Source organism: Scomber japonicus, chromosome 7 (assembly GCF_027409825.1).
Source record: "Scomber japonicus isolate fScoJap1 chromosome 7, fScoJap1.pri, whole genome shotgun sequence".
NCBI classification, from domain to species: Eukaryota; Metazoa; Chordata; class Actinopteri; order Scombriformes; family Scombridae; genus Scomber; species Scomber japonicus.
This window is the reverse complement of record NC_070584.1, coordinates 11,750,483-11,777,334: the sequence shown is the minus strand read 5'-3', so window position 1 is coordinate 11,777,334 and position 26,852 is coordinate 11,750,483. Positions and strand designations below refer to the sequence as shown.

At 39.2% G+C, this 26,852-nt stretch overlaps 3 protein-coding genes across 4 annotated transcripts; 1 reads left to right on the top strand and 2 right to left on the bottom strand.

The window, feature by feature from the left end:
- Positions 1-1,928: 1,928 nt before the first annotated feature.
- LOC128361573 (ras-related protein Rab-11B-like) lies at positions 1,929-5,297 on the bottom strand. The gene is made up of 5 exons (XM_053322078.1): positions 5,152-5,297; positions 3,592-3,787; positions 3,308-3,501; positions 3,134-3,214; positions 1,929-2,668 (listed from the first exon to the last, which is right to left on the bottom strand). The coding sequence occupies exons 1-5, from the start codon at positions 5,189-5,191 to the stop codon at positions 2,523-2,525; spliced, it is 657 nt and encodes a 218-aa protein (XP_053178053.1). The 5' UTR covers positions 5,192-5,297; the 3' UTR covers positions 1,929-2,522.
- A 2,084-nt stretch (positions 5,298-7,381) lies between these two features.
- LOC128361953 (signal-transducing adaptor protein 2-like) lies at positions 7,382-16,102 on the top strand. Its single transcript, XM_053322553.1, has 13 exons — positions 7,382-7,551; positions 9,583-9,654; positions 9,772-9,891; positions 9,985-10,041; positions 10,228-10,379; positions 10,913-11,044; positions 11,614-11,683; positions 12,274-12,376; positions 12,521-12,610; positions 13,317-13,391; positions 13,519-13,560; positions 14,025-14,168; positions 14,649-16,102. The coding sequence occupies exons 1-13, from the start codon at positions 7,465-7,467 to the stop codon at positions 14,699-14,701; spliced, it is 1,197 nt and encodes a 398-aa protein (XP_053178528.1). The 5' UTR covers positions 7,382-7,464; the 3' UTR covers positions 14,702-16,102.
- A 4-nt stretch (positions 16,103-16,106) lies between these two features.
- Positions 16,107-26,461, bottom strand: fsd1 (fibronectin type III and SPRY domain containing 1). 2 transcript variants are annotated; one of them, XM_053322552.1, is made up of 13 exons: positions 26,333-26,461; positions 25,477-25,572; positions 25,215-25,346; positions 23,797-23,898; positions 23,480-23,502; positions 22,932-23,053; positions 20,284-20,493; positions 20,097-20,195; positions 19,811-19,970; positions 19,585-19,667; positions 18,876-19,127; positions 17,703-17,791; positions 16,107-17,617 (listed from the first exon to the last, which is right to left on the bottom strand). In XM_053322552.1, the coding sequence occupies exons 1-13, from the start codon at positions 26,345-26,347 to the stop codon at positions 17,507-17,509; spliced, it is 1,494 nt and encodes a 497-aa protein (XP_053178527.1). In that variant the 5' UTR covers positions 26,348-26,461; the 3' UTR covers positions 16,107-17,506. The 2 variants fall into 2 exon arrangements, with proteins under 2 accessions (XP_053178527.1, XP_053178526.1); XM_053322551.1 differs by having other exon boundaries at positions 19,823-19,970.
- Positions 26,462-26,852: the final 391 nt, after the last annotated feature.

Here is a 26,852-nt window from a genome sequence, read left to right as displayed (position 1 = left end):
GGAAATTGGTATTAGTCATGTGGTTGCAAATATTAAGCAACTGTATTCTTTCAGTTTGACAGCTGTGGTATTTACAGTGACCAGCAGCTGGAAAAGTTGTTTTCTTACCCTGTCTTCTTGTCTAACACTTTTTAGCTTCTGGTGTCCCACATACTGCCTCAGATAATCGTTTGTTTGTGTTTTTAACTGATCTCAGAACAAAGGATTATACTATATCCTGCAATACTGCGATGCACCCGGGGGGGCTCGTCTGCCTTATAAGCTTATGAGTCATTTGATCATCCATTTGTTTACTGTTTGTCATGAACGAGGCTTTAACCCCAGTAAAGTCATGTAAAATGTAATGCTTTGTGCAGCCATGAGCAGTATGAGAGTATATACAACGTATGTAACACAGGTCCTTCTTTGGCTACCTGCCTCTTCATGTCATTGTTATCAAAGTTATTTGAATCTCCAAAGAGTTTTAATGTGTCATTACACATAATGTAATATATAAAAAGCTTCCTAAATTCAAATTTAGAAAGGGATTTTAAATCATTTTCTGTGTTTGTGACTGAAAGGAACATAACATGTAGATGTTAATGTGCTTCTGTTGTGTTATGTTAAATAACATCTTTGTAATCTTTGAATTTTACTTGTCTTTTTTTGGGTGGGTATGTTAATGTGTGTCATTTGTGATTCATGTTGCAATTCTTTAGTATTCACATTTTTAAATACCACAGTGTTTATGGTGTGCTGTGGAGAGAAAAAAAGAGAGATGTCTTCACCAAAATACTGGTACCTGCAATCAGCCAAGAAGAGTTTGCAATGCAAATAAAACATGAGGATAAATGAAGAAGAAATGTTCATTTGGGTCATTTGTTGCTTTGTTTATGTACATGTGATGTTTGCTCTGTGCTTGTTTATTTTCTTGAGAAGGTGTGTACTCATGTTGTATGATATGGCTGTTTACAGATCATCCTCTTAGTCCAGTGAGGATGAGATGTCAGTACTGTAAGTCTGTTTGTGACGACAGTTATATGTGTCCATTAATCCTGATGAAAAACAACTGCTGATGTAGAGAGTGGACAAGGAGACACATCTGGAATAACACCTTGTCAAGTTTTGCTATAGGATGGCTCTCAAGAGGTAAAGAATCTCTACATTTCATCCAAAATTTAAAATATGAGCAGTTTAGTTAGTTCACAATATTCTGCTTTAGCAAGTCTAAGTATTTTATCCTCAGCTACAAAACATATACACACCAAAAGGATTAGCAGCAGACCAAAACAGGCAATTTGCACTGGGACCTCAGACCCACAGGGGAGCAAGGGCTCCAGGATCTTTTTGTGACAATTTGATTAACTGCAAATCTGTGTGACAATACTATAGACATCACTGAAGCCCAATATCAACTGAAATGACAGTGGCTCAAGGTGACACCCGCATTTCTACATGATCTTGAGTCAAAATATAGATTTAAGCTATATTTTAGTTCATATTCCTAAATAGATTCTGGCTTTATCAGTTTACCTCTAACTTACTTTTAATAATGAACAATCACAATGCTGTGTGGAAGAATTGGGGGCGGTCAATGGGGGACATCTCCTCTTTTTTGTGCTCAAAGGCCCCCAAGGGGGTTAATCCAACCCTGACACGTCCTCATTAAATGCTACTACAAAGACGTGTGAATCCTGTTTTGTACTGAAGCCCTGAGGTTGGTATGCTGTACTTGTTTTGATTGTGAAATCTCCGAAAGACATTGTAGTTCAACCAGGGGTCAAGCAGAATTTCTAAATCAAATTGGCAACAGCACACAGTACAGCTAGAAGCTCCTTTTATTTCAATTCAATATCCAGAGTGAATGACATTTTTTCTGGTTTTGTTCTGCAAAGTTACCTTGAAAACCTGACCAGGGAGAGCTAAAATGAATACAAGAGTTCAACACATTAGTTTTGTCTAGAGTTTTATTGTAAATTTATACAGTCCTTCAGTTGAAAGTAAAACAATGACAACTTAAGCCAAGTATTCTTCAATAAATACATCATGAGGATATTTTTTGGCATGATAAGTTAATTGATGTAAGAAGAAAACCAGAACTGCACTGTCAAACGCTTAATACTGCTTCACCAGGTTGGAGTAACTGCCTCTAGTTTATGTACACAGCACCATCTAGTGGTTTTCATTGAAATGCTTCACAGCCTCCCAGTATATGACAGCGTTTCAGTAGAGTTCAAACAACTTCACAAGCTTCGTTAAGACAGCGGCAACTGCCTCGTTCCTGCATTGCAGAAACCTTCACATTGACTCCATGAACAACTCGACTGATCAAGTGACAAAAAGGCTTCTTAAAGTTTTCTTTCATGGCAGAAGAGAAGAGCACAAGTGGGTTCAAAGTACTATAGAAAACAATGAGAGAAAGAAAAAGAAATGGGTAGAGTGAGAAGGGCTTTGGCCGTGAGCAGAGAAACAGGAACAAAAAGTGCACAGGTGATGAAATGTCAAGGTGGATTTGGAGGAAGAGAGTGTCATGAGATTGAGTGTCACAGGCTCTGGCAGCACTGAAGTTTGTTGCCTTTCTGCCCGTCAGTGGTTGGTGGGACACTTATGTCCACTACGTTGTTGCCTGGAGATTCGTCATGTGCAGATCTGTCCGCTATCTGCTTCTGTGACACGATACGGTAGATTTCTGCAGAGGGAAATCCAAGAAAAAGACTCTTCATTTCATTGTATATGTAGCTGTATTGAAATTATATATTCTCATTTGTAGAAAAACTAGATCTGCAGTATCATGTCAAAATGGTAAAATAATAAGCCAACGGTATAGCTTCAATGTTTCATATCATTTTTCAAATAGTGGCAGATGTTTTCATCATTTCATTAAATCTTTAATGAATCTTTATAGTGACAATAGTCGCTATATATGAGAATAATGAAAAAGCGTTACATGATCCTTAAATACCGAGCATTTACATGTCAGCAAGTACAATTGTAACATGTAGATTAGTGCACATGCTGGCTGGAAAATTAGAGTTGTAAATTGTAGAAAACTAACAGTTGCACTACAGTGAATACAATTTGTTACTTCTTCAACTACTTCAGAGGGTCCAGAATACATTAGGTGATGTACTTTACCATGTCCTGCTCTTCCTACCTGTTAAAATATTCTTGAAGGCTTCTTCTACATTTGTGGAGTCCAGCGCTGAGGTCTCAATAAATGACAGAGTGTTCTTTTCTGATGTGGGGGAGAATCAAGGTATGTTTTTAAAAAATGTACATAGTTGAAGTATTTTACAGATTGTTAGGAGGCAGTGTTTAGTGATTTTACCTGCAAAAGCTCGGGCCTCATCAGTGGGCACTGCCCTGAGGTGGCGGAGGTCACTTTTGTTTCCAACCAGCATGATGACGATGTTGTTGTCAGCGTGGTCCCTCAGCTCTTTCAGCCAGCGCTCCACGTTCTCATATGTCAGATGTTTGGCAATGTCGTAAACCAGGAGAGCTCCGACTGCACCCCGGTAATACCTGGTGACAATATACACCAGATATTTGACTTTTTTTCAGCACAACATTTACATCAGTATTCACTAGTGTAAACTCAAAGAAAATACTCACGCTGAGGTGATTGCTCTGTAGCGTTCCTGTCCAGCTGTGTCCCAGATTTGAGCCTTTATCGTCTTGCCGTCCACCTGGATGCTGCGGGTGGCGAACTCCACCCCAATGGTGCTCTTGCTCTCCAGGTTGAACTCATTTCTTGTGAAGCGGGACAGCAGATTACTCTTCCCCACTCCAGAATCTCCTATTAGTACGACTACAACCAAAGAAAATAGTGAAATATGAGCATGTCTCATCTGCCTCAATCCATTTGTACTGCAGCAACTGTTACTTCATTGTTTAAAGTGACTAAGTGACTTTAATGCTATAAAAAAATGGCAGATTTAAAATGACAGACTAATAAACACTGGTGCTGACAGTCACCCCAAAACATGTCAAACAACTAGAATTATACAACACAGTGGAGTCACATTATATAATTCAGTCATTGCCATTATCGCCCAAAGAGCTGACTGGTTTTGCTGCTTTCTTTCTGTGCAGTGAAAACCTTATCAGACTTTGCCCTGCTGGGAGTGATGCAGGAAGAAGCGAGAAAAAACCAGCTCACTGGGAAATCTGACTCAACAGTTTCTTGAGGCCTTTGTTCCTGTGTTGTTGTTACAAGTCATCAGTATCTCCAATCCATGTTTGACACTCCCAGCAGCCAACCTGGAACTGGCCTATACTTTAATGTTTTATATATTAGATAGGAGTGATTAAGGCTTCTGTGTTTCTGCTGTGTCTTCAGTCAAATATTATTGTTAAGAGCCACTGTACTGACACTTCAGGTGTGAAGTACAGCAATCTCTCTCTCCCTCATACAATCTAATGATGTGTGCATGTGACTAGATATATGACAGGACAATAAAACAGCTCTTTATGCTGATTGTCTTAAATTATGTTTAGTTATCTCTACAGTTTTAAAGGATCACTTAGGTTTATGGGGAAAAAAACCCTACATTTTTTTAGATCACTGCATGGAAATCTGCCACTGGCCATCACAAAGAATCTGATGGTGGTGAAAATTTGACTGTGATCAGCTGAAGCAGATATCTGACAAGAAAACCAAAGCCAAACAAGAGTTTTCCTCCTTCAAACTACAGGTTTGTGGTCAACCACAAAGGAATATCTTGTTTCCCTTCCTATTGATGAATGATGGGCTATTGTTAGTCTATGAGTTTTATACAGCTGCCTGTGTGGAGATGAATGTCTCTTCAGTGACAGTAAGGTTGAATTGACTTATTGCTTAAGTTACTGTAAACATGTAATAGCTCCGTCAGCTCGACTAAGCTAGCTTCTAGCTTGCGGGGCTAACTCACTACACGCCCTTTACTTTCTGTCAAATTCACATACGCTAAACAAAACTGGTGGTGAGTCGCAAACCTACACAGAAATAAAACCTCTACAAGCTCGTAGGTAGTAGTGAGTGTGTGAGGTGAATAAGAATTGACAAGTCTGAAAAGTCACGACCAAAGCGCCCTAGCGAAGAAAACAGTGTGGCTAGCTACAGTTAGCTGATATCAAACCGCAGCTACGAGACATCAAACAAGGTTATCTACAAGTGGCCACCGTCCTGCTCACCTTTGAACAAGAAGTCATATTCGTCGTCTCTGTTCCCCATTGTCTGATACGATCAGCTCTCTAGAGACTGCGGGGATGACAGAAAATATCCACCCTCCCTGACTCGGGGTGCTGTTGTTCAAGATGACAGCAGACAGTCCGCTCAGGGAGAGGGCTGAGTTAGCGTTGCGCGGTCACGTGACGTACCGGTGTTGCGGATCTACTCGTGACCGTGTTAACCATAGATATACACGTCTATGGTGTTATCTAGTAATTTATGGCGCCGTGATTGCTCCTTGTGACCGTAGCTGTTGAAAAACACGAAGAAAACGATTTAATACATTCAGTAACAGAGAATAGACGCCGATAACACAATGACGCAGTTTGACAAAACGTTTTTTTACACTTCTAACAGATACCACGTTTGATTATGCAGTATCAAAGCAATGGATGTATAACTGGGGAGGTATCTTTTGGTCATTCCATTTCTTTTCAGGAACGAGTAGGCTATTGAAAAACTTAAAACGAGTGGTTAGCCTATTTGCTTTTCGTTTTCAAATACAAAAGATTAAATTGAAACATGAGCTAGTATCTGGACTAATGACTGCTTTTACAGAAAGAAAAGTAGGCCTATACCCATGTTTATTGATGGAATCACATCAACTATAATATTTACTGAACACCCATGAAAGATCTGAGAAACTGTCAGTTGTGGCTCAGCAGGGAAACATGCTTCATGTAGCCTAATACACTGAAAATAAAAATTGCACAGACCTCTGGATGTCTCATAACATAATCTATAAAAAATAATAGCCTATTTGATCTACAAATAAATCCTGGGCCAGACTGGATCTCTTGGTGTCCAGACCGATTAGCAAATCTTAGAGAATCAAAAGAAATACAGTGCTGGATTAATTTGAGTTGAATAGTTGTGCAATACAAATGTAGCTCCCCTTTGGAAAAGTACATTACAAAGTGTCTCATCATTATTTGTCTATCTGTTAATTAGAATAAACGGACACAATAATGGAAGTACGTCTTAGTAACAGCCTCAACAATAAAGTTGAATCAAAACTGTCAACTGTTACAACAAAAAACTAAACATTACAACCTTTTGAGAAGGTAGAATTTATTGCAGGACCGATGCATTAGCCTGCATTAGTTGTAATTAATTGGCATTGGTATATTTGATAGTTTCCAAGTTGATTAAAACGCCAGCAGAGGGCGCCACCATCTTTGCCTTTTGTCACAAGCACGTTATCAGTAGTATGCCGAGGTCTCATCAGAGGCACTGAAAAATACATTGCCTTTTGTTATAAGCACGTTATCAGTAGTATGCCGAGGTCTCTTCACACAGTTTTTGAGAGCCCACTGTCATGTCTTCAAATTGCTTGTTTTGTCAAAAACCTGATGATTTTCCATCTGTTTATAAGACAGTAGATTACGAATAAAGAAAATTCATTTGCCAAGCTGAAACCATTGAATATTTGGAATAAAGTTGTCTTGAAAAATGACAGCAACAATTAAATGATTGACAAAAATAGTTGATCGACAAACTGATTCAACAGTTCTAATCTCTCTCTCAACCTCCCTCTCTTTCACTCTCTGCAAATATTTTCAAATCAGTGCCTGCTGATCTAGATAACAATTGTATGCAGCAACCTCAGACCAGAACACAGTACAAATAACAACCACTAGTGTTACATGGCTTGATATCATATATTTACTGCACTATTTGTTGAATGCTCTAAAACTTTTGTTAATGGTCTTTCAAAGCTACAGCACAGTTAGTTCATCAACTAAACTAGAACTACAGCAATTAGTCAATTAATCAATTATTTGCAACTATTAAATTGATTGGCAACTATTTTGATAGTTTATTATTATATCATTTTTAAGAAGAACATCATGGACAAGACATTTGAGGATGAATGATGTTGATAATGGAAATAATCCTTAGTTGCAGCCTTAAAAATAGCCCAGCATTAGTTTAAAAGCTTGTTTTGCCAGTTCTTGTACATGAAACTTGTTAAGATGTAGACCAATGATGCTCAAGCAGGTGTTTTCCATCTTTGCGAAATACTACGTCAGAAGCAGTCTTACCTGTAGATATTTTTTTTAAGCCTGCCCACTGAACTCATAAACCAATCAGTGGTGAGGATCCTGTCGCTTCTTTGACAGACAGGTGACGTGCAGATACGGTACCACCCCTTCCCATCTCTCATATACAAGGGAGCTGCAGTCAGTGAAAGCTTAGCATGACATCTACCACATAGAACTATCTGTGTATGAGTTTGGATTAATCATTAGTTTATTGTTAGCCTCTACACTTTGATGGCAAAACGAACAGGACGACAGAGGAGTCAGCTGCCAAACTGTTACTATGAAGGATACCTGGAAAAGAGATCGTTTAAAGATAAGGTAAACTTACTAAGAGATCAGTGTATGTGTGTGTGTTTCTGTTTGTGACAACACATGGTCTGCAGCAGATAAAACTCTACTATTGATATGATAATTGTATTCTTCTAGCTGTTGGTGATATGAAAGTTTTAGGTATTTTATTGTTATCAATATAAATCACAGAAATCACTCATAACAGCAGCAGTTTAAAAGGAAAATGCCAAGGTTTGGTTTTAGAGCATAAAAAATTTGTATAGTTTAGTGACTGTTTAATTTAGATAAAGCTTCTGGTGATGTTTTAATCCAAAGCCATCACCACATTGAACACAAGCTTACAAACCCAAACTCATACCTAACAACACATAAACCTCACAAACACCAAAGTGCAATAAATCAACATGTGCAATATTACTGTAAATGTGAAATATATCTATGTTGACACTTTTGTATGACTGAGTTCCCTTTTGTATGATGGTATGTATGTGTATGGTTGCGTGTGTAGTATATATGGATTTTATCTTGCCCTATTATTTTACTATTTATTACTTTTTAATTGAGCTCCGTTCTCTGCCTTGGGTTTTGAATTCCGTTGTGTTTTATACAATGACATAAAGGAATCTATCTATCTATCTATCTATCTATCTATCTATCTATCTATCTATCTATCTATCTATCTATCTATCTATCTATCTATCTATCTATCTATGCTGATGTGTATGTATGTGTGTGGGCATTGGGAAATTTCACAGTTTCGGGCTTGGTGTGTGTTTGTGTGAGTATGTCTCAGCATGTCAGACAGAAACAAATAACCAGTCCAACAACAAGGTGGGATAGTGTTAGATAATCCAGATTACTGTGAAGTCAGGGATCATTCTTACACTCTTACATTTTAAATGATAAAAATCTCATTCAGCACATGCTAGAGAAATTAATTTATCTGCTTTACTGAAATGACTCATCTAGATAGCTGATCCTTTATTTTCTTGTCATGATTTTATTTTGTATTAATACACTTATCTACACCAGCCTGTGCTTCATTATTGCATCAATGCTCACTGCTTTATTGACACACTTCAAGCACAGTGTAAGGTAGAACAGTCAGGTTCAGTGTTGTTTTCTTTGGGTGAAGCAGCCAATAAATATATGATTTCCTCTAAGTTGTGTGGACTTTGACTTGAGTTTTTCAGAAGGCGATAAACTGCAGTGACGCCTCTCTAACTGGTTTGACTGCTTTCTTGCTCAATGTGCCATAGACGGAAACTGGCAAGGCAGGCTTTACGAATAATAAATCTGTCTGCTTTTTCTGCCCTGCCTTTATTGATAAGAGACTGTATACACTCCACTGAAAGCACGTAAATATCAAAGGGGGGTAACATTTTACCCATGCAGGACATTTAAAGACTAACCCGTTTCAACCCCCCAGCAGGGCAGGTATACTGACTTATAGCCAAAAGCACAATAACTAAATTCACATATTCATCAACAGGATTTAAAGTACACTTAAAATGTATCATGATGGTCTGTTTCTTGTGACATTTTCAAAGTGAATTTCTAAGACTTTTGACTTTGCAACCAGAATTGTAAAGGTAATAACAGCAATCACACAGAGGCTCTGGTTTAGGAGTCTCTTAAGCCCTTGGGCCAGTAGGCCCATTCAGTAATCCACACTTGATGCCAGGTGACATCTGGAATTACATTACAGATTTATTTGGGACTGCTTCCTCTTAAGATTAAAAGGTTTTGCAGTCCAGGGCTAGACTGGTACAGTTACATTTACCTGATTTCCTTCAGGTTGATGTCTGTCCAAACAAGTCAACTACTAAATTGTGTCATTACTATCACACACACTGGTGTCTGTTATGGTTACTCAATACTTGACTCATTAAGTCATATCAAAGAATGCAAAGACTACAGCTGTCCAGTTTATTTCCTTGTTGTTTAACATGCATTCATTGTCTTTTCATTCTTCCTTTTCTGTCTTTGCATTGTTTCTATCATGAATAGAAATCGGTATGTACTACCTGTTAAAATGTCTTCCTCATGTTTGTACAGACGACTCGGAAAATGTGGACGTGCCTGTGTGGAAACACGCTCTTCTTCTTCAATGAGAAGAGAGATGCTAATGTAAGTTGCATTATCTAGACATTTGGGGCAGTATAAGACATAGATTTAGATCCAATTAGATCCAACAGTTTCTTGATAACATCAACACTCTTACTCTGTGTATGTGTGTTTCATCAGTATATAGAGAAACTGGATCTCAGTGGATTGATCTCAATAACAGACGACGGCAGCATGGATCGTAACTTAGATGCAGCTAGACTGAACCTCCAGATGAAGGATGAAAACATCAAATTCAATGTGAGGGAACATGTGGAAAATATGTTTAAACTTCTCTTTATGGAGTAAATCCTCTTCTTCTCACAGTTATTCCTCACTCTGTTATTTCTACAGGCCCCTAATGCTGAGGCTCTTGAGCTGTGGAAGGGCTTTATTCACTCTGTGACTGAGGTCTGTGGTGTATGATTTATAATATGCATTTGTAAGATTATTTCATCATCAATAGTGAAAATACATAGTTTATCTTTAAAAGAAGCAGTTTGATACAACACTGATGTTATTGAATTATCAGGCCACATGTAGATAACTGCACCTTTTCTTGGCACAGACTACAACAAGCTTCCTGTCTCTCTGCAGCTTTCTGTGCCCTCCTCCCTCAACCTGCTACCAGGCCAGATCCACATGCTAAAAGAGACAGTGCAACGGGAAAAGGAAAGAATAAATAACGTCACTCCACCTGCAGTCACCAACATCGATCCCTATGTCACCCTCCATGCAGACATGCCAGCGTGAGTATGGGCAATGCTGCAAAGTATCAGTACTGACGCTCTAGTGAAATAATGTTGAATGCAAAAGGATGATATCATGACACAAAAAACATGATTAAAATTAATTTTTGAGAAAAGCATGTTGAGGCTGAGTGGTCTGACAGTATTTAAAGATTATTTCACATGTGCCTTTGGTTTTATTCTTAATACTAAAACGTAATACTTTTACAGTGAAAATCATATTTTTAGATAAACAGACGTAATTTGAATTAAGGCTATTTTTCTTTTTTCATGAAAAGTTGACATTTGGCTGTTCAACTGATGGTTGCAATTGGACAGTGACAATAGATCTGCTGTATGTGTGGGTCCAGTATTAGTATAGAAATAATAAACACTGGATTCTTGAAATGGGCTCTCTTCTCAAAAGCCAGAAATACATATTTACATATTGACTCTGTCTGTGAGGTCTGGATGAACTTGCTGAGCTCAGTGTTAGATGACTGACAGCTGTTTTTTCTCCATCCATCTCATCACTGTGTTTGGTCATCCTGCAGATGTTTCTACAGCGTGTCCCGTCTGGAGGCAGAGCTGCTGCTTGAAAGAGAAGCTAAGAGAGGAAACTTGCTGTTGAGGCCGGGGAGTACTGCAAACTCCTTTGCCATCACCACCAGACAGGAGTTTGCTGGGTACACACTAACACACACACACACACACACACACACACACACACACACACACACACACACACACACACACACACACACACACACAAGCATAAACACAGACATATCAGATCATGGTCACCTTTGGGGAAATTTGGGACATAAACTTGCATTAATTTCCTGGAGACTTACCCTAACCTTAACCACTTACACAAAAATAGGCTCTTTCCCAATTAGGAACACAGCTTTTGTCCCCAGACATGCTGTCCCAGGTCTAAAATTTCCACCCAAAAGTAGCCATTACGGAGCACTTATTTATATTCCCACACATATTAATTCAGTTGAACAGTTGAATCACCTTATTAAAGAGATTTCAAAAATGTATGATTATGATTACCACTTTTATTCTTTTGGTATATAGTACCAGTCCAAAGTTTGGACACACTTTCTCATTGATGTGAATGGGAAAATGTGTCCAAACTTTTGACTGGTACTGTATGTATTGCTAATTGCATGTTGTTGACTTGGGAGTTAATCATTTGTTCATTTGTGTGTTTTGATCTCTTCCCTCTCTCTCTCTCTTTGTCCATTAGCTCCATATTCAAACACTACCGCGTGACTCGAAAGCACAACGGGGGCTTCATCATTGATGTGGACACTCCTGTATGTATATATTTATAGTCCCTGGAAAATACATAACACAAAAAAATAGATTGGCAGTGCTTTTTTTTATTAATGAGCGTTCCCTTTATGCAACTTGTTAAAACCACCTGGCAGTAACTAACAGTAAATAAGAAAGAACCAGTTGCACTAAATAGATGAAGTGCTTCAGGTGAAAGAGGAGTGGCAAGTTAACCTTAAAGTAAAGCATGACCTGTTGGAACAGAGGCACGTGATTCCTGGGAAACACGGAAGAAAGATAAAAATGATACGTGATGTTTGATCAGTCTATTGCATTCCTATATAACTGGTGTAAAGTGGTGCGTGCACACACTGTATATGGGTGTGTGTGTGTACATTAGGGAAGTTTGTTTTCACATAGTTTACTGAGTTGTATTTCCTTCTTGGCACTCATGACACATATTGTTAATTAAAATGCTTTAAACAGTTATGAAAGTTGGAAGAATTTTAAAACTGGTTATTGAGTCAAGTCTTATGTTTGCATTGTCAATGTCAGAGTCACAATCAACTATCATTTTCTGCAGGTATTTTATTGTCTTTAAGTTGTTAAAAAGAAGTTATTCTCCATGCAGGTCCCCTGTACAACGCTGCATGATGTGATCAACTATTTAGTAGAAAAAACTGACAGAGTGCTGATCCCCCTCATCTTAGAGGAAGCATACGAGAAGAATATCTGTATGTACGAACACTTTACCCTCTCTTTCACTTCTTCTCTCTTTCTGTCTTTCTTATCCATGCATTTTGTTTTTACTTAAAAAATAAACTTAACATGACTAATGTAAGCTCTGGCTTCTTTTTTTTTTTTTAATTTTTTTACAGCTTTTATTCGATCTGATAATGAAAATGGAGAAAAAACTGTTCAGGATGCCCCAGCAGACCTTCTCCCACCATGTGTACCTCCCAAACCAGGTACTGTACTGTCCACACACACACACACACACACACACACACACACACACACACACACACACACACACACACATACATGCGCACACGCACGCACACACACACTCAAATATTTACACAGTTTTTTCCAAACCTGTATACTCTGTTTAACCCTTGAATGCATTAAGGTATTTAGAAATAATTATCTATTTATAACAGCATCGGTTAATCTCAGACTTTTTTCCCCATGTCAGTGTCACATGAAAATATACTTTCAGTTGATTTCTTATATATATAATGTAATCCCATTTAAAAGAAAATAAATGAACAGTCAAAAATTATACATTTACTACATTCCTAGAAATGGTGTGACCTTTCCACTTGGTATCAGTCAGTATGCTTAAAATAGCTTTTTGACCCATTGTGGTAAGGCTGGGGTTATCTTGTAGAGGTATGATTGAGTCCACTTACCCACACACACCCAATCACTCATGGTTTGCTTGCTTTGTCAACTTTGGTGGCTATAGGCTGAAATTCCTCTACAGGGTGTTGTGTTGTTTTAATTTGGACTAAGTAAATAAAGCAAATGTAAAAATACCCCCTTTATTTTACTGAACATTCTGTCCATGTTCATAGTGCCTCTGAGCAGCTCGTCTTAAGCTGGGTGTCATTATGTCTCATATTAAACCCTGCAATAATTATAATGATGATTTCATGTTTCGTCTCACAGTGTCTCTGAGATTACATAATCCTGAACCAGCACTAGAAGCAGCGGTGGAGGAAAGTTTGTATCTGAATGACATGCGTAAGTCCCATCTATCAATCCATCTATCATTCCTGCCATTCGCTATGCTCATTCACCCTTCAAACACAAACAGGTGTAACTTCATTTTTTCCATGGCTACTGCTAACTAATGTCTGTGTTCAAACAGCAAGACAACAAGAGAAAGAAGATTCCTCAACTGTTCCACCACGTGAGTCTCTCTGATTTTTCCATCTCAGACATTCACAGTGAGAATTATTATTCCTAATCATTGTTATTATTCTTTTTATTGGAATCATTCCTTCCACACATTATGGACAAAACTCCTGTCCTGTATGCAGAATTGAAGATCTCAGGCAGTGTTGTGTCTTATAGGGAACCAGCATGTTTATAGTGTAGCTAGGCCTTGAATATTATATATAAAGTCTTGGTGAAACATGTTCATTATATACATTATATACATTGTGCAATACATTATATTTTATTTGAAATGATTGCTTCTATTTGCATATTATTGTTAATTTATTGATAATTACATGTCAACATGAATAATATTCTGCACTGCTTTGGCTAATTTGAATTTGAGGATATTCTCTTTAACTGCTGCATGACTGAACTCTGCAGGTTTTTGTTTTTTTATATAGTTTTGTTTTTCATGTGTGTCTTCCCCTGTAGAACCTGATATCAAAGCTTCAAAGAAAGCAATAATCCCTCCAACTCCTCCTCCTCGCAAGTTAGCCCCGGCTGCATTGTTATCCCTCCCTGTCCCTTCGGCAAACAGCAGAAAATTGAGAGCCCAGTCAGACCCTCTAGAGCAAAGTAAGTCCACACGGCTTCGCTGAGCCATGCCACCTTGTGGGAATTTACCTACTTATTGTACAGCTATGATCTCAATATATATTTTTCTGTTATATGTCATTTCATTTATTTGTCTAATCCTTTAGTTAAACATGTTGAGATCAGGATCTGTTTTTCAAGAGAGACTTGTTTACAAAAAACAAACATATTCAATTTAAGCTATGAGAAAAAGATCATTCATAAATGCACATTATACCGTTTTTCACAAAGTGTAATTGCAAATATATTAGTACAACCTTTTAAAATGTTCAAGTGAAAAAAAAAATTCAGTGTGAGAAAGTTCAGTGTGAACAAGAGGTTCAGCTAATGTTAAAATGACCTGACATTGTAAGTGCTGTATTAACACGTTGCCAGAGAACAGAGGTAACTGGACAGTTTTTGAAGAAGAGTCTTTACTCTCTTGACAAAGCTCTCAGTCTGACAATCTCATTTTGCCCACAGCGATATCAGAGCTCAAACTGAAGTTGGAAAAACAGGCAAGGTGTGTAGAGTGACCTCTCCTGGTGACCTCTTCAAGTAATCACTACCTGCACAGAACCACCCGTCTGCACCATGGTCTGCACCTGCACCTGCACCTGCTGCGTTTCCACACACACCATCACAAACACTGGTGACACTTTATGATAAGGGTATAAATCATGTAGAATAGGCCCAGTGGTATTTTTTCACACATTTACAACACAGTGAGTGGAACATGACTTGTTGTTTTGTGTGTTGTTTTTTTAGAATTGTATTAGTACTGTTGTTGAAAGCAGTGGAGTGTAGCACAGAACAGAAAGATGCACTAAAACTAAAATCATTCAGCATGTACATTTACAATTAAGCTCAAGTGCCACAGGCCCACACAATAACCTGATAACTACTCTCATAGAAATATGAAGTTTAGTTGTTTTTTTTATCAGAGGCTGAGAAAGTACAGTCCTAAAATAAACTTTTATGTAAGAGGAATCAAACTAATCTGGTCACATATCAATGAATGCAGGAGATAACTATGAATAAACATTCCCTAACTGATGGTCTGTTATATGAGAACTGATCACATAGTGACTCACTTGATCATTAATGTATGGTGCTCATCAGGAATTCATGATACTTCATGAATTCATGCATTAGTTATGCATTACTTAAATACATTATTTGTACCCTTACAATAAAGTGTTACCCCAACAGGCTCTGCCCCTCCTCGTTGGCTGGCTGACAGCAGTTAAGCCTCTGAGATCGATTCACTCTTCTCAGGCACTCATTAGCAAATGAATTGACTGTAAAGACGGGTGTACATGTCACATTATCCTCACCATGTTTCTCTTGAACATTTTGCACATATACCACTGACAATGATGTACATTTTCCTAATTAGATTTGATCAAATTTCTTATATCAGTGTTGTTTTTGTATCATTTTTAAGTGTCCCTTGTGACCTGTTTATTTTATTGTAACCTTTTTTTGTCATTTGTTCTGCCTCAGAGGCGTCATGTTGTTGTTGTGTATATATATATATGCTACTGTATGTCTGTATAAGCTGAAGTGAACCGTGAATGAATGCAAGTCACAGAAATTAAATTAGAGTTGGCTTGTGGTTAGTGCAACAACTGATTTGCTTCTGTCGCTTCAAATCAGAAATGTGAACAAAAAGCTTTTAGTATATGCCATGCAGTAGCTGAAAAACAACCAGAAATGAAACAGTTGTATGATGTTTTGTACCTGGCCTACTTTGTATTCTTTAAACTCTTCTCGTTCTGTCTATTTCCTGGTTGAAACAGACATCCATGAACAGAACAAAGTGCTCTCACTCCTTTATTACCACAATGACTGATACATTATAGTGGAAAAATTAAACTATTTACAATAAATTGTGACATCTGTCAGCATGTGAAATAAAGTTAACATAATTCTCAGCAGGACGCTTCTTTAAAGCATTGCAGGCTACAGTTATTCAGGAGATGCATACAGAAGGAGCAACATGGCTGACCATGTCTGACAAACAGCAACAGGGAGGCAAACTGGAGGTGGGGCTGTGCACAAATAAGAACTTCCTAACAGTTTATCACTTCTGTTTCTCACCCAGACAGACCACAACCTGGTTAACAAATCTCATTATTTAATTTGTTAGCTGAGGCTACTGGCTAGCTATTTGTTATATTTGGACTACAGTCAGCATCAGGCTAACCCACTACTCATCTCTTTCAGCAAATAAAGAAGTGTTGTTAGGTTGACACTCATACATACTTTACATAAAACCATTAGGCTGCAGTCAGGTGACAAGGACGTATACAGTACAGTTATTTCCAAAATCCTAAGGAGCAACACTGAGGAAAGCCCCCCTTTTAACTTTCTGTTAAAGTTTTCCATGTGAGTATGGTTGTCACTGAGTCTAACTTAAAACTAACAGAGCCTCATCAGGAGGCTAAAGAACCCAGTTCTTGCACTAAAAGTGTGAGCCCCGACTACAAAATGAAATGCAGTGAACACTGGTAAGTATGCATGCATCATTTCTTGGCAAGAAATCCAAAAACAACATCACTAATACGTGTTGTTCATTGCTTGATTTATAATCCAGTAGCTGCTGGCAAAGAAGAGTTTTAAAAAATCCTGATTCAGTAATGAACTACATTCTATTAAGTAGCATTGTGCAGGGGGCACATCGTTATTTGGGTTACATATGTTGGTGGATTCAGTATGTGATAATAACCACTAAGCTACAACCAAGTTATATTGACACTGACACGATACACTGTTTTAAATTGAAATGGGGAGACCATTTCTTTCAGTGGAGTATTAGCATGTTGGTACGCATCACCCGATTGCACCTATCAGTTTGGAAATGAGGAGGAAGGCACAGGGAGAGAGCAGACAGGACAGGGCTGGACCCTTCACCCGCAGCTGGCTGCGTGACAGTACGGCTGACAGTTTTGGTGATGGAGAGGAAGGGCAGCGGCCAGCGCTAAATCTTTGCTCTAGCAGCAGTGGGACAGTGCTAAAGAGATGTATAGAGGGAGGAGAACTAATAAGACTACACCTAATGTGTCCCAAGCGTAAACGATAGCCAGAGTCATACATCTGAATAATTCTGTCACTGAAAGCGCAAATGACTCACTTGTTCCCCCCTAAATAAAACACTTTTTGTTGTCATGCAACACAGACGCAGTGTTTGGAACAGGCTAAACCATCATACTCCAGTGATTTTACTCTTCCATGATATGGCTTTGACCGCAGCCAAGCGGCAGAGGTAATGATCCGCAGCAGTGACTGTGGCCAGGCAGAGCTGGGAGGCAGGCGTCCAGCTCGCTGGGTGCGTGAGTCTAAGTGAGGCTGGCGTTGGAGCTGCTGGTGCCGCTGTTTTTCCTCTGGCCACTTTGCACCACACTGGGAACCTGCAGGCCCGTCACTACTGAGAAGCTGCCGTTCCACACCTGCAAGGAAGGAGTAACACATCAGCAGACAGTTCAGAGACAGAGAGGTAAAAGAACAAAAGAGCATGTATTTAATGTTTCTCACCATGAAAGCTGGTATGACTGGCTGCTGAAACTTGGTTCGGAAGGTGTGCATCAGTTGCTTTGTTTTGGCATTGAAGAATGACAGTACACCTGCAAAGAATAAAGCACCAGTATGTATTGTATAACAAAAATAGTGCTGCAACTGCTATTTTCCAATTTCAATTAAACTGTTGATACAATTTTGGGATAAGTGATTACGTGTGCAGTCTAGGCTTGGGTGGTACCACAGTGTTATGGTATGTAAGAGTATTTCGAAATCCTGAAAGTATGATTGTCAATTGTCAAAAACATGGAGTCTGAGTAAACCTCGAGTACACATCCGCAGGAAGTGAAGACGAAGCAGCGATTCAAAGTTTCTAACAAAATATGAGATACTCATGACTTGTTATGTTTGTGGTGAATCAAACTCGCTAATCGTTTGAGCTGATATTCATCTGCTGGCCTCCAGTAAGTTTGTTCCTGATATATATTCAGCTGTTTCTTTGTTGTGGTGTTGCATGGACAGTAAGAGACCATGTTAGTTATCTCAAAACTTCTATCTTCTACTTCCACTAAGTGCTCATGTTCATAACGTATTTTCTGTACAGTTGGCAGTTTGTGGAGTCGGGTTGGATTCGGTTCAGGTGTTTGATTGATGAATATTTCTGCAGGCAGGTGGTATGGATTGGCTCTTATAACTCTAATAACTGGGGGTATCGCGTGGGTGCAGGTATTAAAAACCCTGACCGACACACACAACAATGTCATACATGCTACAATGACTTCTATCACAAGCAGCTCAGCTTTTACTTTTTTTTTTAAAAACACAAATATCATCATACACCTTATACCCCATTGAAATGTCAGTAAAGTATGAAAAAACAAAAACTGCGCAAGCCTAATTCAGCCTATAACATGTTAGAAAATAGTGAAAAATTTCCAAAAAAGTCCATTAACAAACAATAATCAAATACTATTTTATACAAGCTCACTAAGCACAGATAACACTGAGTGCATACTGAAAAATAAAACTCTTCTCAGGTCAAAATGTTATCTGATCATTTGTAGTGTATAGCTGTGCAGAAGGCGATTGTTGAATATTTGTAGCTTAATTTGCGGGAAAGAAATTTTCACGATTTCTGCCCGACTTAAAACATCACACCCCCTCTACTGTCTGCTCGTTTATCGATCTCACCTTCTTCATAGTTGCAGTAGACTCCTATACTGCTTGGGATTGGACAGTCCAGTGTTCGAGCCTTGTTGTTGTGCTTGGCTGTGAGGCTCTGTTGTAGCCAGTTGTTGAGATGGATGCACCAGGAGGCACTGCTTTTCCCCAGCTGGTCAAATCGTCCGAGGCTCCGCAAGGCCACGCCCACCGCAAAGGCTTTGCTCTCCTTGTCGAACCGCACCTCCCAGTACTGCTGGCCAGCATCGATCATGGTGTCAGCTGGAGAGTCGTGATACACATGTACAGCTAATGAACGTGGAGTTACAGCATCAAAAGGAGGTGTCAATCAGCCGTGCACCATTTTGTGTTTTATGTAACAGATCTTGAAGGTTTTGGTACAACTGAAGGGAAAAGTGAAATTTAGAATCCTGTACTGTGAAGAATTTTGAAATAGTGGCAAAAAAAAAAAAAAAAAAAAGGTATCTGGAACTAATGGTACAAGTCAGCTTCATTAATCCAACAAACTGATATTTTATTAAAAAATGGAAAAAATGTTTCCCTACAGCTTTAGTCTAATATTATTAAGCAACCCACACTATTAATCTAGCTCCAACAGTCATGTATAATTTCTGCTTCCAGATCAGCTCTGTTTCAAATACATGTACAACTGGAGTTAATTCAAGTCTGTTACAGATGTAGAAATTAATTTGTTGCGCCTTGGTTTATGTATTCTTACCCAGCACTGTGTAGGACTCTGCTGTAAACCTGTCTCTGCCGACCCGGGCCGTCGGTGCTCTCTTAGGTGACATCAGTGATGCCCTGATTACAGATGATACAGATGTTAGAGACTTTTAAGAATCCATATTTTTGACATTTAATCTTAATAACGGTGAGTTCATGATCACATATTTCAAAAAGGTTTTTAAGAGTCCTGTCACTAGTTCAAGCTCAGGATCAAAAACCCAAATACAAACCTGGCTGGAGAGTGCATCGGGGAGTTAGTTCGGTTCTTCTCCTTTCGGATTTCTTGTATTTTTCCACCACTGCTGTCCCACTCCACACTCAAGTCTTCTACCTTCAGGTTCTGGTGGGATGAACCTGAGTCCAGTTTGAAGGTGAAGGCTGCAAATGGAAAAGGCAGGATTTATGGAAAATTAATATAGTGATCCAATATTCACATTCCCATAAACAAAGATCAAAGTTTTTCCATGCATTGGTGATAATAATGATGTCGACTAGTATTCTCACCGTGAGTTTCTAGTGTAATGGGCTCTGAGAACTCCCCCGCCACAGCCTTGTTACACGCCTTCACTCTGAATGTCATGTACCGGGTATCAAAGCGCAGACCTAATCACAAAGAAACACAAGTATCCTTGTTGAGTGGGCTTCAAAGGAGAGTTTAATGTCACACATCTCTTCACAGTCCTGCACCTACCCGTGAGCGTGTGATCCATCTCTCGTATCCCCTCCAACACCATCCAGGGGTAGTCCTCTCTGATACGTGGGGGACCCTCGTGGTTTGTGCGTCGGTGTTCCAGTATGTAGTGGTCAATCTTGCTGTCAGGCTCTGGTAAGGTCCAGACTATAGTCACTGTGTTGTCACAGACCTGACACTCTGACACCTGGATCTCTGGAGTGGCAGGAACTGGATGTGAGACAGGAGAGACAGCTTGTCAGTATCCAAAGATCAAGTTTTTCTATTTCTGTACAAAAAACCTACTGTGTGAAACTTCCAGTTAAGTGACAGAATCAGGTCTAACATTGTTATTGAAAACTTGTTTTAGTAATGTTTAAGCTTTTTTGATGATTGTTGGCTTTTTTTTTTGCTACCTGGGGCAGAAGAAGTCAGGCTGACAGATAGACAGACTAACATACAGTTTTATGTGTCTAACAATCGGCTATGAACACATCAAGCAGAAACTGAGCAACATAAGCGTTCATTTGAAGTCATTTGAAGTCATTTGGAGTCATTTGGAGTCACGTTTCTGAGCAGACAAGTAAGTCCGATCTTCCTTCTCCTCTAAACTGTGATCTGGTCTCCAACTGATGAGAAGTATATCTGCCTCTATAGCTGCTAAATGTTATACTTTCTTCCAACAACTAAGCAATTAACAATTATTATAATTATTGATAAATCTGTTCCTCGATTTATTGTTTAGTTGTTTGGTCGGTCCATTCAGTTTACTGTCACCATGTCATAAATCGACTGATCATTGCAGCTCTATTGTTTAGTGCTGCACAGATAGAGTACAGCTGGTTTATCAGAGCTTTTTGCTAGCTGCTGTTAGTAATGAGACTGAGCCCTCCTGTGCATATTGTAAGTTAGCTGACAAACCACAGCAGCGCACTTAAAGAGGTTATAAAACCTCATACAGCTGCACAGACAGACAATCTTCTGTGGTCGACCCCCTTCACATAACATCTTTCGACTCACTGACGTACATTAAATACTGATAACTGGAACGCTCTGAAGCCGCTGCCACACGCAACCTGTTTGACATTGTTTTGCTCTGATTAGATTTTCTAGCAACGTGTGTGCAGTTGGAAACAAAGTCTCTGGTTGTGTATAACACTGACATTAAAAAGAGTTATTATCTCTGTTTGAATATAGATAAAAAATCTTGAAATCTAATTGCAAATATCACAAAGTAGTCCAGTGGTGGAAATTTTAATGCCACCCTGATACTGTTGCATTAAATCTCCCTCAAGTATTTCTAGAAATCAGCAGTATTAAAAGTACTGTGTGTTTCTAAGTGTTTTTTTTTTTTTTTTTTACAGCTTTTATCCCAGTTATTTTTACTGTTGCAGTAGGTCGAGTTGAAACTAATTTTAACTCCTTTCAAACGGCATTTTCTGAAAACAAGTGAAAAAAAAAATTCAATTTTGTTTTGTTCACTACCTCCTGTTTTAAATCAAATAAACCTGGTGCTCAGGTGGTTGAGTGGTTAATAAGAACGCATGTCACATACACAGCGGACCCTGGTTTGAGTCCTGGCCGGCGGACCTTTGCTGCATGTCACACCCCCCTGTCTCTCTACTGCTAATTTTTAAAAAGAAAAAAAGAAAGAGAAAAGGTGTCTATGCCAGAACACAAAAATAACATGTCTTAGAACTGAGTGTAGATGTAACAGGGTTGCCGCACACTTTTTGAAGTCATATTTAACCTCTACAGTGAAAATGTAATAAACTTTCCACAATAAAACACATGCACATTATGACTGAGCTTCATGTTTAAAATCAATTTAGATATTTTTCTGGATAATTTGGTATCTCCACAGAGTAATCAAATGGATGGCAAATACATTGAACTGTGTCCCACGGTCATGCTTTACATTACATAAAAATTTCTGTTTAAAAAAGCATTTCAATTTCAGTTACAATTTGATTGGAATTGTCCATTGTGGCTCTGCTCTATGAACATTATAGCAACAATATTCAAGCTACTATCAGAAACAACAGAGGACTTTGTGTCTCATCTAAAACCTCTTAGCTGACTGTCTTTAGCCGAGCATTATCTGTATTGTTGTGCGTGCTTCTTTAATCTTGTAACCTTCATGAGAGCTAGACGACTTGTAGAACTTACCAGGAAAAAAAAAGAAGAGAAAGCTAGACTGAGACGTGACTGAAGACCAAACCACATTTAAACATGTGAATCTTGTGGGGAGACATTTCTCACATCACCAGGCGTCACGTCAAAACTCAATGCTTAACATAATTAAAAATAAGTCTTTTAAGACATTTTATGAACTTAATTTATAAAAATAAAAAATAAAAATAAAAATTAAATCTTATTTTTGTCTTTTCTAGGATCAGCAGGAACACTGAATAACTATAAAATTGATTTGCATTGATGATAGGATTGAACATTTTTAATTACACTTACTGCACTTAATGACTTACTGCACTTGTCCATCATAATTTAAGGGTGATATTTTGTATGAAAAATCTCATTTAGTAAAGAAACAAGTAAATGTAAATAGTAAATGTAGTGGAGTAAAATGTACAAAAGCTCATGTAGTGGAGTACAAAGTAGCGGCACTCAGCACTTTCTTTTGTTTTGTTGAAATTAAAAGTGGAGCAGACCTGGGAGAAACTTGAGCTCCTGCAACATCTCCCTCTCCTGGCTGAAATCCACCATCAAGTGACTCATGTTGTCACTGGCTTTAGCCTTCAGGGAGAGGCGAAAGGCTGGAGCCATTGTCACGCTGCAGACAAAGAGATGCACAGAGAAGACACACAAACACACGGGGTGGAAACAAGCATGGTCGCATTATTCAACTGAATCGGAGGCAAACACAGGTGACTCTAATACTAAGAAAAAGGCCACTAACTAGACTTCTGTAACTACCGCTGAGCTCATCACCCTGATCAACATTTAAAAAGCGGGAGCTAAGAGAAGGAGCAGCATTCATCCAGGGAGGGGCTGACACAGGATGGTACAGACTTTAGAGGACAGTGGGAAACACAAAGACAAAAGGCTCTGGAGTGGAAAGGTTTCCATAGTGCTTATTGTCTAAGAAATGGGTGCGGTGACTACATGTTTGAACGCATGCATGCTATATTATGAGGTGGCTCGCTGGTTATAGGAGGCTATGACAAAAAGGGAAGCAATGGATGGCTGAGTACTATACCTATCCTTAATGTCTTTGGCCGCCTGGAGAGGAGAAGCAGAGAGGGAATGGAAAAAGAGAGAAGAGATACGGAGCGAAGAGAAAACTGAGTTGTAGCTCATCATGTTGTCATTCAACACTTAGAACAAAAACTCACTGGTGGCTGTGTTAAAATAACTGTGCTGGTAGTATGACACCACAAGAAGGACAGATTAAATCATGTATATGGACACTGGAATTCACCGTCAATCATTTTTCATTTTAAAACATCAGTTATGAACAATGAGCAGGGGGAATAGTGCAGTAGCATTGCAGCGGGTGAGGGGTCGGTCGGTTACCTGATTGAACCCGTCCGTCTCAGAGGAGCAGAGCGTCTGATTAGCCAGCTCCAGCAGCTCCTCTGAACTCTCCAGGGCTTTGGAACAGGCGCTCAGCTGACTCTGAGGAAAACACCAACTGACAGTGAGACAGCGAGTACATCTAGAAAACTTTCACACGTTTGGTTTGAGCAAAATGGGACCATTGTGTTTGCAGCAGGAGCTATGAACCTAGCTGTATCATTTGAGAGTCATGGTTTAGTCTTGAGGCTGCAGAGGATGAAATAATCAATGAATCACTGCTTATTTCCATTACAAAAAAAAAAGTACCATAAAAGATTAAAATCAGCTGTTCAGTGACAGAGCTTTGAAAGCAATGTTTAGATTTCACTTTCAATCTACTACACATCCACAAATCTATTACAATGAGTTGATATAAAACAGGTTATTAATATTGACTCTGTTATTTAAAGAATTAATCTACAGAAATGTAGTAGTATTTTTCACTTTAGATACAAATTTAGTTATTTTTTGACTAAAAATTATTTCTCTCCCTCCAATGAAACACTTGACACATTTGCTTTTCTTGGAATCAGTTAAATTATATAAGTTACTTTCTACCTACTATAAATAGACCAATTAAGAGTGTCATTATTTTATTCTCTCTTATTTTAAAACCATCTGGTAGCGTATGCTCATTCTAACATTATATCAGGTGGCAAAACTTAAAGACTAGGTTTAGACTTAAGACTAAATTTGCCTGTACATTAAATAAAAATAAATGTTCACAAAAATATGATTTGTTTTGATATTAAGGCTGGGAAATATGGACAACATCAAATACCATGATATTTTTGACTATATACCTCGATATCGACATTGTGATAATATATGACAATAATCATTAGTAATGTGGACATAATGAGTGAGTGGGTGAAGGCAAATAATAGAACAGCTATACATTCATTTACTGTAATGCAGCTTGTAAAACCAGGAGAGATATCCAAAATCTAATAACTAATCTCATATCATGATACTGACATATTGTCCAGCCTTACTTGATATTCTCTCTTATTCTTACAGTTTTTCAAAGATCACTTGTTTTTAAGTTTTTAAATAATAATTATTTGTAATGAAGTATTGTGTTTATTGTAGTTTAATTTTGCTGACGCCCAAAATTTAAAATTGCTGACATTTAAAGTTTCCTCTGCTGAAACTGGTTCTCAGTAAAAGCTTTGAAAACGTGTCTTTAGTTTTTAGTCAGACAATAAAAGGTCAGGCGAGGTTTTTATGTGGTCACTTATGAGCAACACAGCATCATTCATTGTGGGATCAAGCAGTCACACAAAGCCACAGAACGTGCTCATAAACATCTTTGTCAGAATGTTCCCATCACAGTGGGATTAGAAAATGAAAATCAAACCATACTGCAGCTATACCTGTAACTCATATGTGCGGCTGGCTCTCTCCTGTTTGATGCGTGTCATCATGTTTTCCTTCATGTCATCCAGGATAGAGTGCAGGGAGCTGAACTCAGACTCCAGGTCCTCTTGCACTCGAGAGGAGTTGGCCTGGTGTCACAACAAAAATAAGTTCATACAGAACAAGAAGACTTCCTGAATACACTGACAGAAGAGAAGTGTGTGTGCAGTCTGTATTCATTCAAACAGGGTTTTAGTTCAGCCATGTGTGTCTCTGTACCTCTAAGTTGTCGAGGCTCTGCTTGAGGCCGCAGATGAAGTTGGAAATCTCGTCATTCTTCGTGGCCAGCGTGTGGGTGATCTTACGCAGAGATTCCTACAGCAAAGACACATTCTTAACTTTTACAACAATCTGTGATCCCTAAAGACTAAAAGCTTTAATACTCCACATCAGTGTGTCAACGCCTAAATGAATGTTTCCCTCCAAACCAAACACTACAACTAATTTCCCTGCCTCCTCTTTGGCTGAAATTGTGCTAATCAGTGTAATCATTGTTTGGTTGGAGAGAACACATAGAACATAAGGCTCTGATCTCCCCTTAAGACCTGATTAAACATCTGTTCTTCAGATTGGATGGTGCACTAGGAGGGAGGACACTTCACGGGCGGAAGGATGCGCATTCATAATTTAATAATGCGGCTCCACAGCCATTGAACAGCCGGCTTCAAAGGGGTGGGCACATACACACACATACACATACACAAGGCGATTATTACACGACTTAAATCTCTAACACGTTACTAGCCCCGTTACATTTCATCCAGAGCTGCTTCTCTCACAGCGGAAAAAGAGCCCCATTCATACAGTAGGGCTGCGTAATGTTTGTTGATGCGAGAGAAGCTGCGCAAAGGCCCCCCAGACCCTTATCCATCGATGTGCTGCAACATAAAACCTACCTGCAGCCACACAAACACAGACAAACACAGAAAACACGACTATAAAGCACGAGTGTGTGTGCCGCATCCACAAACTCCGCGGTTCGGCTGCTTCTCCCCCTCCTTCCTTTGTACACTGTTACGCCCTGAAACCGCTTCTCCCCCCATCAGAGACACCTGTTCCTCCGGCCCCGGCTCACCTTCTGGTCTCCCATCTCGCTGCTCCGGTGCACCGGCGCCGCTGGAGCCGCAAACACCGCCGGGGTTTGTCGTCCGTCGCCCGCTTTCGTTTTATTTGCACGGCAGAGCTGCTAGTGATGCTGCCGGAGTGCAACGCATCTTCGGACGGACACCAGCCTGCAACGCCTTTGGGCCGTAGTGCATGGAGCGCATGCGTCAGAGGAGGATTGTGGGTAATGAAGTTCCGGTAGTAAGAGGGGGAGTCATGATGCCTTTAGGGTCTCTCGGAGAAACGTTTCTCCGAGAGACAATACCATAAAGGTGAGGGAGGGAATACGTTAAACAGCATCAAGATATTTGATCAAACACATCTATAAATGTCTAATAACCAGGCTGCTCAGCTGCTCAGTGAGGGGTGGATCCTCTCAGGCCTTCAGTAACATGAGGTGCACCTGCTGGGAAGTGTAAAGAGCCCTTTAGTAAATCCTCACGTGGGCACATGGGTTTTTTCAGGGTACCAACTACAGGTGAGCTAGAGGC

Bases quoted from the DNA above. Each gene is read 5' to 3' on its own strand.
- LOC128361573 (XM_053322078.1), bottom strand. From the start codon at position 5,191: ATGGGGAACAGAGACGACGAATATGACTTCTTGTTCAAAG. The intron at 3,502-3,591 runs GTGAGTATTTTC...TATTGTCACCAG, and splicing joins TACAGAGCAATCACCTCAGC to GTATTACCGGGGTGCAGTCG. The intron at 2,669-3,133 runs GTAGGAAGAGCA...TTCCCTCTGCAG, and splicing joins CTTCAAGAATATTTTAACAG to AAATCTACCGTATCGTGTCA.
- LOC128361953 (XM_053322553.1), top strand. From the start codon at position 7,465: ATGGCAAAACGAACAGGACGACAGAGGAGTCAGCTGCCAAACTGTTAC. The intron at 9,655-9,771 runs GTAAGTTGCATT...GTGTTTCATCAG, and splicing joins ATGAGAAGAGAGATGCTAAT to TATATAGAGAAACTGGATCT. The intron at 14,169-14,648 runs GTAAGTCCACAC...TTTTGCCCACAG, and splicing joins GTCAGACCCTCTAGAGCAAA to CGATATCAGAGCTCAAACTG.
- fsd1 (XM_053322552.1), bottom strand. The intron at 23,899-25,214 runs GTATAGCTGCAG...TGTTTTCCTCAG, and splicing joins GCCGCACATATGAGTTACAG to AGTCAGCTGAGCGCCTGTTC. The intron at 17,618-17,702 runs GTGAGAAACATT...CCTTCCTTGCAG, and splicing joins CAGTCATACCAGCTTTCATG to GTGTGGAACGGCAGCTTCTC.